The 15,665-nt window shown below is 35.8% G+C and overlaps 2 protein-coding genes across 2 annotated transcripts; both read right to left on the reverse strand.

The window, feature by feature from the left end:
- Positions 1-660: 660 nt before the first annotated feature.
- LOC308678822 (olfactory receptor 5AN6-like) lies at positions 661-12,345 on the reverse strand (the record flags this gene model as incomplete). Its single annotated transcript, XM_081346055.1, has 5 exons — positions 661-734; positions 1,472-1,620; positions 1,715-1,792; positions 10,499-11,069; positions 12,342-12,345. The coding sequence occupies 5 exons, from the start codon at positions 12,343-12,345 to the stop codon at positions 661-663; spliced, it is 876 nt and encodes a 291-aa protein (XP_081202181.1).
- An 848-nt stretch (positions 12,346-13,193) lies between these two features.
- On the reverse strand, positions 13,194-14,132 carry LOC308678823 (olfactory receptor 8S1-like; the record flags this gene model as incomplete). Its single annotated transcript, XM_081346056.1, has 1 exon — positions 13,194-14,132. The coding sequence occupies one exon, from the start codon at positions 14,130-14,132 to the stop codon at positions 13,194-13,196; it is 939 nt and encodes a 312-aa protein (XP_081202182.1).
- Between the last annotated feature and the right edge of the window lie 1,533 nt (positions 14,133-15,665).

The following is a 15,665-nucleotide window of genomic DNA, read 5'->3' on the forward strand; positions in this document are numbered from 1 at the left end:
AATCTTTGAACAAGACAAAGCCAAGAGTGGAGGAAGGTCACAAGTATAGTGTTTAATGACATTGTTGTTGCAAAAATTGAGATTTAGCAAAGGAAGGGCATTGGCTATAGAATGAAAGAAACCCAGGAGCCAAGCACCACTCACCATCTTATTGCATACCTCTTTTGTCAAGTATCTGCTGTAGTGCAGAGGGTGACATATAGCCACATATCGATCATAACCCATTGCTGAAAGGATGAACACTTCTGCACCAGCAATTTGGAAAAAGAAGGCAATCTGTGCAATGCATCCTTCCCAGGAAATAGTTCTCTGCTTTTGGATAAAGTTTGCCAGCATTTTGGGAACGGTGACTGAGGAATAGCAAATGTCAACAAAAGCTAAATGGCTGAGAAAGAAGAACATGGGGGTGCAAAAATGAAGCTCAGACCTTATCACCAATATAATTACCATATTAGCCAGAATGGTGACTAAAAAAATGATCATAAACAAGAAAAGGAGAAAATCTTGTATCCTTGGATCATTGGAGAGTCCCAACAGAATAAACTCTGTTATTACAGTTTGATTTTCCAGCTCAGATAATTCAAGAATCATTCGGCATGAAATTTGACAGAGACACTTTATGCCAGTCACCCTCTCTCAGCCCACGATGTCAGGGCTGAGTCAATTCCTGGCAAAACCAAAAGGATTAACACTTTGTTGATCCAAAACTTGAACTCTGATCTTGTACAAAAACACTAGGGAGAAGAAAAAGAAGATAAAAAGTATATTTGCAGCATATTGCACAGGAATGAAAGTGATAGTATACATGAGATATACTCTCTGCTTATTGTATATGAATTAAAGTCAGACATTATATTAGGAGAAACAGTTTCTAAGGATAGCCATGCTGAAAATACAGATATGTTTGGAAGATGAAATGTCAGTTTATCAACTGTTGTGCTATCCTTATTTTTAATGTGAACACACTTGCTTAGTTATCTCTAAGAATTCCTTAATTTCCTATTCATGTAGTTAATGAGAACTCTTTCCTGCCTTTTACTAATAAACACATCATTGTATTATTCAGATTTTTTGGTTACTAGATATATACATAGATTTAGCAACAGTATAGAATTGTTTTGCTACTATCTTTCTCTGCAAATCTTTCTCACCCTCCACCTCATCTTTGCAGCCATGCACTTTTTTGGCATTCTGTCCAAGTAGTAAGTACATGATGCTGTTGTTTTTTAAGAGTAGTTAGGAATGGCTAGATCATGATATTTGCTGTGAGAAACTGGAGAAAGAAAGATTCAAATAGTATTTGAAAGGTTTGGAAAAATAGCTGAATGGAAAAGTTATATGCAAGAGCTCCAGTTTTTCAAGTGAATGGTTGTCTGGCAACTTTGATAAGATTAACACATTTTTCAGCAAGAAACCCACTTTGAGCCCTATAGATTTACTCTGAGTTATTGCTATAATTGAAGCAACTGACATTGAAGTGAAGGAACTCTGTACATGTTTCTATGTTGTGAAGCAGAAGTCAATAGTCTATGCCCATGATGAATTTTTGGTAACCCAACCCAATTGCTGCTAATACATTTTATTGACAAAAGCTGTTTTTCCCCAATCATTACAGTAATTCTGTAAAGAGATTTTAGGACTAAAATATGAAAAGATTTTATTATAATAAAAAAAAAATTCCTCTTGCCACAAAACACAGGAGATAAGCAGTTACCTTCTAGGATGTAGTTGCATTACAGCTATGAAATGCTCAGCATCTTTACAGTTGACATTTAAGTCTGGGGAAATCTTCCTGGGGAGGAAGATAATAAGAAAAGCAGTGAGTCGATGCTGCAATTCCTTCTGGAATTCAGAAGAATGGAAACCAATACGGAATACATCCTCCCCAACTAATGATATGTAGAGCTTAGATATATCCAAAGGGGTTTCTTCAGTGGTGGGATTCAGCCTGTTCACACCAGTTTGGCAGAACCCGTAGCTAATCTTTTGTTGCCCAGGCCCAGAATGGACTTCTGGAAGCAGCATCCACACAGAGAACTGGTTGTTCACATTGTTTTAATCCCACCACTGAGTTTGTTTGTTTTTCTTAAAACAGCAACATTTCAAATAATATTAAAAGTCTACATGAAAAGTTAATTTGTTATGAAAAGAATGTATCAGGAATATACTGTATAACAGGATGAACTCATTTTTTGCCAAATAGGAACAAAAGCTTAAACTGATGGGGAGGTGAAGAACATGCTTCAAGAACTCAATATTGTATCTGTTTGAAAATGGCGTGCTTGAATCCTCTTTTAATAACATACTTTGTAAGCAATAGCTACCTGATTTTATTGATATAACTGTAAATATAAAAGAAGTCTTGACTCATATGACATCTTAGTGTGGTCTGTCCTGTTGGGCTGACATCAGTCTTGCAAGTCGGAATGTCCTTCCCCCTCCCATACTTCTTCCTGTGAACAAGGGAGTGCCTTGACTATCATAAATGTTGGAAACCCATTATGAATTTTTAGATTTGTAAATGGAAGAGGGGAATTATGGGAAGAAGTGGTTTTATAGGCAGTGGAGAAATATCAGATAGGTTTATACTTGTGAAGATGATCTGGAGTCAGTTTTTTAAGTATTCTGGTTTTTTATTTCTTTCATTTTCCTTTCTTTCTCTTTTTGAACTTTTTATTTCTTACCTTTCTATTTTCTTTATTCTTTTTGGCATTAGTTTGTATTATCTTTTACAGTACTATTCAAATCTTTAATAAAATCATCCACACTACATCTTTTTTCTCTCTCTCTCTCTAAGCACCACAGCCCCTTTCCTGAAAGCTATGTTGTTTTCAGTTAAAAGATCCCAGCTCTTTTCTCAGATTGGGAATAGCATTCACTTCCATCAATAGCCAAGCAAATATTCAATTAACAAAAGCTTTTCTATTTAAACATGGAATGCTCTTACCTTGCCACTGAAGTGTCATCTATTTATCTACTCTCATTTGCATGCTTTTGAACTACTAGATGGGCAGGAGCTGGGGCTAGTAATAGCACTCACCCCTTTGTAATGTGCTGAGGTCCTGGGTCTGGAACCTGGCTATTAGCTTTCCAGCTGATAAGCTCAGTGTCTTTAACTGCTGAGTCATTGCAGGCCCAAATATCTTCAGATATTTAGCTCCCTTGGCTAAGAAGCACTGCCCCCTAGAGTCAGACACAACTGGAAAGGGGAAAACTTTACCTTTAGAATGTTTTAAATGTTTTAGTCATGTATTAAAAAGTAGGGAGTTTGTGTCTATTATGAAGACAAATTAGATACAATATAACATCTTCTGGTAAAGTTAATTCCACTATATCAGTATTATACATTCTCAGTGGCTAAATGATTTTTTTTCCTATTGCTGTTCCTGCACTAGGGCTCTAATATTCACAGTGAGTTCAGACATTTTATAAGGTGGTTTATTGCTGAAAATATACTCACAAATAAACTAAGAAATAGGTGTGAAAATGCAATGAAAAATTCAGGTTCAGTTTATCAGCCTATCCATTCATCAGTGTATGGGATTATCTACATGTATATGATGTAACATTTTTTAAAAGTACCACTATTTCCTATATATACTTATGGAAAAGTCCACCTGAAGATTAAGCAGACCTTCAAAATTTTAACCAAAATACCATGAAAATTACATATACACAGCTGTCACTTTTCATGGTATTTTGGTTAAATATATGATCAGCCTATCTGCTGATGTGCTTATATATGAATACATATGGTAATGTTCTATTCATTAACCCCTTGACCTCTCTCACCCTTCAGGCACCTTCTACCAGCATTAATGTTCTTCCATATTAAAAGTTTGTTTTAACACCCACTTTTCCCATTGTTGCTCATTTCTTTATCCCATCCTATACTGTTGGTGTCTTATGTATTAACTTACAACATTTTTTTTAAAAAAAATGCATATACCGGAAGGAGTTCCCCAGGCCTTAGAAAACATATATTTAGAAAGATGTGTCAAACTTAGGGCAACAAGTTAGAACATTAAGATTTACTCACACATTGAAATGTATATAGGTTTTATGGTATCATGTTCCACAGTTTTCTTGGCACAAGCAAAGGAGTAATATCCTACTGCTTTCTTTTGGATTTTTAAAAACTTTTTTGTGTCCCCTATCATCCATGATTTTTTCTACTTTTATCCCCAAATACTAACCAGTTCTATTCATGCTGAGCTGCATTATTATTATTTTTTAAAAAACGACAGATGAATCATTTGGTGGGACACATTTTTATTGGAGAAAGAAGATTCAGATGCTACATCAGGGATTTTGTGTGAGGAAAACATCTAAGCAGATTACTTACTTCATTCAAAGAGATTCCAAATTGCAGAACAGTCTGGAAATCTTAACATGATTAACCAAATCTTCCATTTCCCCCCCCCCACAAGATAGGTCTTATCTTTTCACAAACCTATTTGTTTTCAGATATATAGCAAAAGAAAAAAGTGTAGAATAATCTTTGAGTAGCAGGCTTTTGATTACCATTTTGTTGAAATCTGGTGGGATATTTCACAAGCTATGCATTCTTGGATGTTTTTTCAGAACAAAGGCTTCCAAGGCAGAAATATATATAGCATTTGGTTGTAATGGCTGAAAAAGTACAAGGGAGCAATTGAATGTGTCTCATAATTTACAACAGATTTAAAATATGACATATAAAAAGAAGAAAAAATCCAAGATATTTCCTTTATATTCAATATGAATTATTGTCATATTATAATTAAAGTGATGGAGCAATTTTGAAGTCAAGTTAGAATGTGAATATTATACCCATATCTAAATTATAAGTGCCTTATCCTGATTTTCAGTTTATATAAAACAAACTATGCCAAACTGTTATCAGCTGAAGAGCAAAAGAAGGATCTTTCTTCATAATTAACTTTATCTTCCTTATTTCCTGAGCCTCGTGTCACCCCAGTCCATCTACTTTCTCGATGTTTTCCAGAAACGAATGCAAGAAAAGATGTAATCATATTTATTTGCATAAATGAAACTTTACAGAGTTGTCAAAAGTGAAAAGATTTATCATAAACATAATCTCAGTAACCTATTAGATCATTACTAATAAAACTTAAACTGGGGTCCATATTAAATATTTCTTTAATAATATTTTATTAATTTTCCAATTTTACATTTGAGTATTTAAAAAGCAATGTGGTGACTGAGTTAATCAATAGTTCGATAACAAAATCTTTAGTACAAATCTCAGGTTACAATATCAGATATTTTTTTCTCTTTTTCCCTTACCATTTACTGTCTCATATTCAAGTTAGTACAGTTCTAATTATACCAACTCAACAAAAACATCATTATTACATTTATCAATAAATTTTTAGCTTATACATATCTTAATTACATTCAATCTTCATAAACAATCCATATCCTGTTATTATATTTTACCCAATTTTTGATTTCTCATCAATATTCTGATTTAACCTTTGATATTTATAATTTTCAGACTTTGGGTAACCACAATTTCCCTTGTCTCACTTCATAACAAAATATAATATCCAAAATACACATTTTATCTGTTTGAATGTAATCTTGTTCTATTTCCTAAAAGTTATCTATTTCCCACCATATTAAATTATCTACTTAATAATACGATGTCCCTTTTAATAAATCAAAACAAATATATACATTACCTGGGTTAATTAATAAATTAAACATCTTCATAATTAATTTTCTTTTCAATTGAGTCCTCTGTCTTAATATTTGATGGTCCCACTTATTTTGTTATCTTCTGCATTGTTGGTTCTTTGGTTATAGTCAAAGTTTGGATTTGTGTATCTAAGCTGGCATTTTGATCTTTTATTTTAGGCCTTATTTTATCACAAGCTGAAAGAATGGTTTCATGTATTGCTTTGAACATGAAAAGAATCTTTTCCTGGTCTTCATCCATCTCTTTCATGTGTTTATAAATAGTCTTTCTAGTAAAAGTTGTTTGTCAAGCAAAAGTCAGTAACGGTTTACATTCACAGTTCAAGTAGGCCAATTATGCCATCCAGCTGTTCTCTTACAGCTAAATCTCTCATAGGTGGTACCAAGGTCAGGAAAGTCTTATATAAGGTCTGGGCTTCAAGCCAAGTCTCTTTTAGGAAATAACAAATTGTAATACCAAACTTCACCAGAAGCTGTCACCGATGTCATTTAAGGTTTTTTTAAATCCAAATTTTTCCTATTGTTTTTCCAATTTTATTTCTTTTTTGTAGATAAAAGCAAGAGTTTCCAGTAAAAATAGGGGAAAAAATTGGTCCCCACATTTCAGGAACATATTGTTGTTGTTAGCTGCGAAGTCATGTCCGACCCATCGCAACCCTATGGACAACATTCCTCCAGGCCTTCCTGTCCTCTACCATCTTCTGGAGTCCATTTAAGCTCACGCCTACCGCTTCAGTGACTCCATCCAGCCACCTCATTCTCTGTCGTCCCCTTCTTCTATTGCCCTCGATCTTCCCCAGCATTAGGCTCTTCTCCAATGAGTCCTTCATTCTCATTAGGTGGCCAAAGTACTTGAGTTTTAGCTTCAGGATCTGGCCTTCTAAAGAGCAGTCAGAATTGACCTCCTCTAGTACTGACCGGTTTGATCGCCTTGCAGTCCAAGGGACTCGCAGGAGTCTTCTCCAGCACCACAGTTCAAAGGCCTCAATTCTTTGGCACTCAGCCTTTCTTATGGTCCAGCTTTCACTGCCATACATTGCAACTGGGAAGACCATAGACTTGACCATACGCACTTTTGTTGACAGGGTGATGTCTCTGCTTTTTAGTGTGCTGTCTAGATTTGCCATGGCTTTCCTCCCCAGGAGCAAGCGTCTTTTAATTTCTTGGCTACAGTCCCCATCTGCAGTGATCTTGGAGCCCAGGAAAATAAAATCTGTCACTACCTCCATTTCTTCCCCATCTATTTGCCAGGAATTGAGAGGGCCAGATGCCATGATCTTGGTTTTCTTAATGTTAAGTTTCAACCCAAGTTTTGCACTCTCCTTCTTCACCTGCAACAAGAGGCTCTTTAGTTCTTCTTCACTTTCTGTCATTAGAGTGGTATCATCTGCGTATCTTAGGTTGTTGATATTTCTTCCGGCAATCTTAATTCCAACTTTTGATTCATCTAGCCCTGCCTTTCTCATGATGTGCTCTGCATATAAATTAAATAGGCAAGGCGACAGTATACAGCCTTGCCGGACTCCTTTCCCAATTTTGAACCAATCAGTGGTTCCGTGTCCAGTTCTCACTGTTGCTTCTTGGCCCGCATATAGGTTTCTCAAGAGACAAATAAGATGGTCTGGTATGCCCATCTCTTTAAGAACTTGCCACACTTTGTTATGATCCACACAATCAAAGGCTTTAGCATAGTCAATGAAGCAGAAGTAGATGTTTTTCTGGAACTCTCTAGCTTTCTCCATGATCCAGCGTATGTTGGCAATTTGATCTCTAGTTCCTCTGCCTCTTCGAAATCCTGCCTGCACTTCTGGTAGTTCTCGATCCACATACTGCTGAAGTCTAGCTTGTAGGATTTTAAGCATGACTTTACTAGCATGAGAAATGAGTGCAATGGTGCGATAATTTGAACATTCTTTGGCACTGCCTTTCTTTGGAATTGGAATGTAAACTGATCTTTTCCAATCCTGTGGCCATTGTTGAGTTTTCCAAATTTGCTGGCAAATTGAGTGTAGCACTTTTACTGCATTGTCTTTTAAGATTTTGAATAGCTCAGCTGGAATACTGTCACCTCCACTAGCTTTGTTGTTGATCAGCTTTTCTAAGGCCCACTTCACTTCACATTCTAGGATGTCTGGCTCGAGGTCAGTGACCACCTCATTGTGATTATCAGGGACGTTAAGCTCATTCTTGTATAGTTCTTCTGTGTAATTTTGCCACCTCTTCTTAATCTCTTCTGCCTCTGTTAGGTCCCTGCCATTTTGGTCCTTTATCATGCCCATTTTTGCATTAAACGTTCCCTTCATTTCTCCAATTTTCTTGAAAAGATCTCTGGTCCTCCCTATTCTATTGTTTTCTTCTATTTCTTTGCACTCTTCATTTAAGAAGGCATTCTTATCTCTTCTAGCTATTCTCTGGAATTCTGCATTCAATTGGGTGTATCTTTCTTTTTCTCCCTTGCCTTTCGCTTCCCTCCTTTCCTCAGCTATTTGCAAAGCTTCCTCAGACAGGCATTTTGCTTTCTTGCATTTCTTTTTCTTTGGGATGGTTTTGGTTGCTACCTGTTGTACAATGTCACGAACCTCTGTCCATAGTTCTTCAGGCACTCTGTCTATCAGATCTAATTCCTTAAATCTATTTGTCACCTCTACTGTATATTCAACAGGGATATGATTTAATTCGTACCTGACTGGCCTAGTGCTTTTCCCTACTTTCTTCAGTTTAAGCCTAAACTTTGCAAGGAGAAGCTCATGGTCTGAGGCACAGTCAGCTCCCGGTCTTGTTTTTACTGACTGTATAGAGCTTCTCCATCTTTGGCTGCAGAGCATATAGTCAATCTGATTTCTGTGTTGACCATCTGGTGATGTCCATGTGTAGAGCCGTCTCTTGGGTTGTTGGAAAAGAGTGTTTGCTATGACCATCGTATTCTCTTGACAGAATTCTATCAGCCTGTGCCCTGCTTCATTTTGCACTCCAAGGCCAAACTTGCCTGTTATTCCAGTTATCTTTTGGCTTCCTACTTTAGCATTCAAATCCCCCATGATGATAAGAACATCATTTTTTGGTGTTAGTTCTATAATGTGCTGTAGTGCTTCATAGAACTGGTCAATTTCATCCTCTTCAGCACTGGTGGTTGGGGCATAGACTTGGACTACTGTGATATTGAATGGTTTGCCTTGGATTCGAACTGAGATCATTCTGTCATTTTGAGGATTGTATCCCAGTATTGCTTTTCCTACTCTTTTATTGACTATGAAGGCTACTCCATTTCTTCTGAAGGATTCTTGCCCACAGTAGTATACCTGATGGTCATCTGAATTAAATTCACCCATTCCTGTCCATTTTAGTTCGCTGATACCTAAGATGTCAATGTTCAGTCTTGTCATCTCTTGTTTGACCACGTCCAGTTTTCCTTGATTCATGGATCTTACATTCCAGGTTCCTATGGAGAAAAAATCTTTACAGCATCGGACTTTCCTTTCACCACCAGACACATCCACAGCTGAGCGTCCTTGCGGCTTTGGCCCAGTCGCTTCATTCTTTCTGGCGCTACTAGTACTAGCCCTCTGCTCTTCCCCAGTAGCATATTGGACGCCTTCTGACCTGAGGGGCTCATCTTCCAGCGGTCATATCGTTTTGCCTTTTGGTACTGTCCATAGGGTTTTCATGGCAAAGATACTATAGTGGGTTGCCATTTCCTTCTCCAGTGGATCATGTTTTGTCAGAACTCTCTGCTATGACCTGTCCGTCTTGGGTGGCCCTGCACGGCATAGCTCATAGCTTCATTGAATTACGCAAGCCCCTTCGCCACGAAAAGTCAGTAATCCATGAAGGGGCAGGAACATATAAATCCAGTTAAATTAAAATTGTTCTTTTTAATGCTTTGATTCCTCTGAGTAGTCAGACACTGCTATTCTTAGAGGGTGGGATAGAAATTCCCTTCCCTCTCTCCTCACAGGGGGATAGATATTTTGAACAGCTTTTACAGGAAGAGAAGATACTTAGGGTAAGGAGAAGATCAGATCTCACCCAATTTCATCCACATTGCTTTCAAAGCGCTTGATGGTGAATTTGACTTCGGCTGTCTGCAGCCTAATGACAGGCCATATTGCTATGGCCGGTCTTTCCTTTGCCAGTTTGGAGGGCTGCCCCTGATCAAGCAGAAGAGCTGCTGCCCTCCCACAATCAAGCGGGGGTCCCCTCCTTGCTCATCACCCCTACAGGGCAATTTTCAACCCTTTCCAAGGTCCCCCAGCAAAGGGAAATCAGATGTGGAAGAGAAGATGTAGGTCAAGTTCTAAATGTCTGTGGTGGCTGCAGCAGCAAACTGGAAGTTCCATATTAAATATTCTGATGTGTCAAATAAGATTTTGAGTCCTGGAATATGTTTCAAAGCTAGTGTATTGATCCATCATTACAAAAGCATGGGCTTAATATCCAATAATTTCCTGCCATATGTGAAACCAAATGTGGTTTGAAATGTGGATTTAAAGGCAGCTGTTAAGTATAACATTTCTCATTTGGGTTGACAAATCAGAAATGAGGAGGTGATAAGCGACCTGGGAAAGCCAAGGGAAATCATCAAAACAATTAAAAAACGAAAGTTAGAATATTTTGGACATGTGATGCAACACCCAGAAAATAAGGCACACTCCATTTAATCCTCCAGGGAAAGACTGAAAGCAAATGAGGTACAGGTAGAAGATGAACATCATGGCTTCAAAATCTAAGGGGCTGGTTTGGACAAAACTCAGCAGCACTTTTTTGTGCAGCTGCTGATAAAAACAGGATCACCAACATGATCACCAATGTCCAATAATGGTTATGGCACAAGAAGAACGAAGAATATGAAACTAAGGATTTGTAGCCCCTTAGTTTCTTCATAGCTTCCTTCACTTCCCAGGTTTTCAAAATGTAGACAATGGTATTCAACATAGTGGTTGAAATGTTGTACTGAACTGAGAACAATTGATCAACAATGACTGAGGAGGTTGTGCTGCATCTTAAGTGTCTCAAATAACCTATGCTATGATACAAAATCACAATCATGAGATGGGAACTGCAAGTAGAGAAGGTGTTCCTTTTGGCTTCTGTGGAATTTAATTTCAGGATAGTGGAAATGATGTAGATATAGGACACCAGAATCATAATTATTGAATATACACAGATAGAGCAACAAGCAATCAAGTAAATAATCTGATTCAGAAATGTTTCTGTGCAAGATAAGGCAAGTAGAGATGGTAGTTCACAGCTGAAATGCCTAATAATATTTAGTCCACAGAAAGTTAGATTCAAAATAGGGATTGTATTTACCAGAGCATAGAAGAAACCTATTGTCCATGTACCACCCACTAACAATCTACAAAAGGCTGTTTTTATAATTTGTACATAATGCAATGGCTTGCAAACAGCAGTATATCAGTCATAAGCCATTGCTGCAAAAAGGAAAACTTCAGTGCATGCTGTCAGAAGAATTAAAAACATTTGAGTGACACAGCTTTTATATGAAATTGTTGGCTGATCATGAAATTAATTAGCATCTTAGACACAATGGTGGAAGAAAGACAGATATCAGGAAAAGACAGGTGATTTAGAAAGAAGTACATAGGATTGTGGAGATGATTTACATTGATTAACATAATAATCATCATATTTCCAATCAAAGTGATTGCATAGATCAAAGCAAATAGGTAGAAGACGGAAATCTGAACTGATGTTTCGCCTAGAAATCCCAAAATAATGAAAGAAGTCCCTCTGGTCTGATTTTCCATTTCTTTTTCCCCAGTAGTAATATAAACTATAATTAATGAAAACAATCAAAGTTATTTTGTCAAGTAAAATAATATAGAACATAAAAAAGAAAGAAATCTTTGTAACAATAGTTATTTTTTGTCTTATCATGTAGATTGCTCCTGTAGATATTACTTTCTACATTTCATGCCCTATTGCACGGGGCTACTCTTGAACACCATTCACAAGTTATAACCAGTAACACATTATTAAGTGTTCACAGCCTTGCTCACCTATATTACATGACCTGGACTGCCTCCCAGGTTCTTTCTGGGTGCAATTGAAGGTGCTGGTTATCACCTTTGAAGCCCTACATGGCACAGACGGTTATTTGAAGGACTGCCTTCTCCTGTAACACTTCAAATTTATGTTACAAATGTGAACAACAAGAAGAGACGTTTATTATGTTTGACGGACTTATTAACAAGCTGAAAAATTTTGAATTCAAATGCATCCAGTGACTCAGAGTATTTTAAAGTCTGCTATACCAGAAATCTTTCTTTTGGGACTGATAAACAAAAGTTATAAAAAGTCATAGGAATTTCTTTTTGTATATAATAACTGCACAATGATGCAAAGATTCTGCAATACTTTCAGTGGAGGAATGTTTGGTAAAGATGATGCATGTGATTACCCAACAAGAGATAGCCAGGAAAAAACAAACAAACACCAATGTCTACATTTATTGCTGAACTGGAAAGCCCTTGCAAACTTTTTGTGTAAACCAAAAATTAAATGAACTTATATTTTATAGTCTTAATGATTACACAGAATAAATTATAGAAAGAAGAAAGTGATGATGTACTTTTAAATAAAAGGGCAGTGAAGAAAGATTTGTGCTATTGATTTACCCATTAAAATTAACTAAGTATAAAAATGTAAACAGGTGTTAAATTATCAACCATATAAAATGCTATCTTAGTCTTTATTATTAAGCATATAATTTCATTGTATCTCTAATACATAAATTTCTCTACATGGTGGTACAACCATCTGTGTGAGTGTCTTTCCATTACAATTTCAACAATTGTGAACTATGTACAATAATGTGAAATGACAAATCTCAAGCCTTACTCAAAAGATAATAACAACATATTTATTTTTTTATTGAAGAGTTTTATAAAAGTTACAATATTATCCCATCCCCAACCCACCCCTAAACCTCCTCCCCCTCCCCCACTTCCCAAAGCTGATTACAGGGTTACAAATATATAATAATCATAATCTAACTAACATTGATCAACTATGTAAATAACCAAATACATAATACACTTTAACCCGCCTATAACATAATTACGAACACTCTAAAAACAACATATTTCAATTTGTTAAATTTGCAACTGAATTCTTATACCTAAAAATGAATCAGTGTAAAATGTATTATAGATAAATGCACAAAGAATGACTTGTTGGGTAATCACATGCATATTTAAAGAAGAAACAAATTAAACTAATTTAAATCCCTGAGTTATATAGCTGTGTATCTGCATCTATATTAAAATATAGCAACCTTATATGTTTTGGTGGAGATCTATGGCTTTATACCAGCCAGGATAAATGGATTATCACATTGCAAGTATAATTATCCTCCCATCTTAGTTAGTGCGGACTTTGAAGAGATATAGAAATCATTCTGGATATTTTCCTCCTGATTAGAGCTAGAATGGCTATGGTGTTCAGAGTAAAGTGCTACAGATGATTTTTCATGGGTTAAAAATGGGATTATACTTTCCAAACAGTTTCACCAAAGCAGATTTGATCTCTTTGTTCTTGAGACTGTATATGATGGGATTCAACATTGGTGTTAAGATGCTATACTGAATAGAGATCACTTTGTCGAAATCCACGAGTGATTCTAAACTTGGCTTCGTATACCGGATAAAACCTGTAGTGTAAAATAAGCCCACCACAATGAGGTGGGAACTGCAGGTGGAAAAAGCTTTTTGCCTGCCTTCTGCTGAATTAATTTTCAGGATGGCTGAAATGATGTAAATGTAAGACACCAGGGTGAAAAGAAATGAACTCAAACCAAATATAAAGACAGAGATAAGAAGAACAATATAATTGATGAGGTTGTTCTTACAAGACAAGGCCAAAAGTGAAGGAAGTTCACAGCTATAATGTCTGATGGTATTGTCACTACAAAAATGCAGATTTAACAAAGGCAGTGCATTTGCCATACCATACAAGAAACCCATTCCCCAGGATGCACCCACTAACTGTCTACAGGTTTCTTTTGTCATGTTTATGGTATAATGTAGTGGGTCACATATAGCAACATATCGGTCATAAGCCATTGCTGAGAGGATGAACACTTCTGCACAAACAGTTTGGAAAAGGAAGAAATTCTGTGCAATGCATCCTTCCCAAGAAATTGTCTTCTTCTTTGTTATGAGGTTTCCTAACAATTTTGGGACAGTAACTGATGAATAGCAGATGTCAACAAAAGCTAAATGTCTGAGAAAAAAGAACATGGGAATCTGCAGGGTAAACTCAATCCTGGTCACCAGTATAATCACCATGTTGCCTAATAATGTCATTAAAAAGATGATTAGAAACAAGAGAAAAAGAAAATCTTGTAGATGAGGATCTTTTGAGAGTCCCAAGAGTATGAACTCTTTTATTTCAGTTTGATTTTCCATCTCAGATTATTCAAGAAAAATAAGATCTGTCCAAAAGAAAATCGAATGGAAATTGTTTAATATAGGATGTACATAATCACTGCAAATGATAATAATAAATGTAAAAATCTATGTCTTTAAGAGATAAAGGAATATTCCTGGGCACAATGAAGAATAGATTACAAATGAGTTTGTTTGTTTGTTTGTTTGTTTAAGAAACAAAATAGAATGAAACCACTTAACATTATCAAAGTGATAGTTTACTGGATTCTTTTTATATGTGTTTTAACTGATTTTTCACAGTTTTCAATTCTCCTATTAGTATATTTAATTGAGATGAAAAATAATTAAGGAATTAATGTATTCTGGGAAACTATATTTTAGAAACATTCCAAATATTGATGGATAATCTTCTGTGTAATATATTTTATTTGGTTTAAAAATCACTCAAAGGCTGCAAATAATCCAGAATCCAGAATATATGATCATTATCTCAGTAACAGCCAACTAGGGAAACACCTTACACCAATACTATAGGCTTTACACTACTAAAGTATTTAAAAATGTAAATAAAATAATAAATCAGGATAAATGCAAATCCTGACCTTACTACAAGAATTACAATTATAGGAGAATTGTACAATTTCAGAATGAGTTTATTTTTAATGTAATAGACTTGGATCATTGATTCGGTCCAGTGCTTTTTTTGTAAAAGAAAAAGGTGCCGGAACTCACACATGTCATACAACCCGCCTTGCCTACCCTACAAGGTTCCATCCAAAAAATGTGCCGGAACTCCGTTCTGAGCATTCTATGACAAAAAAGCCCTGATTCTGTCATAAAAACACTTACTGAAGATTATTTTCCAAAATGACTTTTTTATGTTTGTCCAGTAATGTAGAATGCTGTTGTCGTGTCATTTAATAGGTAGAAATAAAGTCAGTTCATCCCCAAAGTTTATGGTATCACAATTAATATTAATTTCCATTTTCAAAACTGCATCTTTTTCTCACAGGGAAAAAGCTGTAGGAAATATTTTGTAATCTAATAACCATTTCTGTGGACCAACTATTCATATCTGGACCAACTACTTCATGATTTGGAGAGAAACAGTAAAAAGAGAAGTTTGAATATAATGTGCATTCTTTAGAGCAAGATAGATTTGAGCATCTTTACGTCACTGAAGAATTTTGCCTTAAGTTAAAAAAAACATTTTTTTAAAATATTTCTATCTGACCAAATCCTTTCAAAACCATTTGGAAGCTGGGAAAACTTGGGAAAAACTGCAGAAATACATTTTGGCTCCTTTTTAAAGAGTATCTATATTTACTTCTATATTTTTAATCTACGGTATATTTGCATCTACCTAGATAGAAATCTTATATTCTCACTTATCCTTTCCATGCACATGAAAGACAAATGAACACAAAATATACTGAATATCAATCAATAGGATGAGGCACATCAGCCAAAAGACAAGTGGTGCAATTTGTTTCACAAAATCTGAAACAACTAACTATACAAAGGAGCTTAAAATAACACAAACAAAGAACC

This window comes from Vipera berus (genome assembly GCF_964194415.1).
Source record: "Vipera berus genome assembly, chromosome: Z".
NCBI lineage: Eukaryota > Metazoa > Chordata > Lepidosauria > Squamata > Viperidae > Vipera > Vipera berus.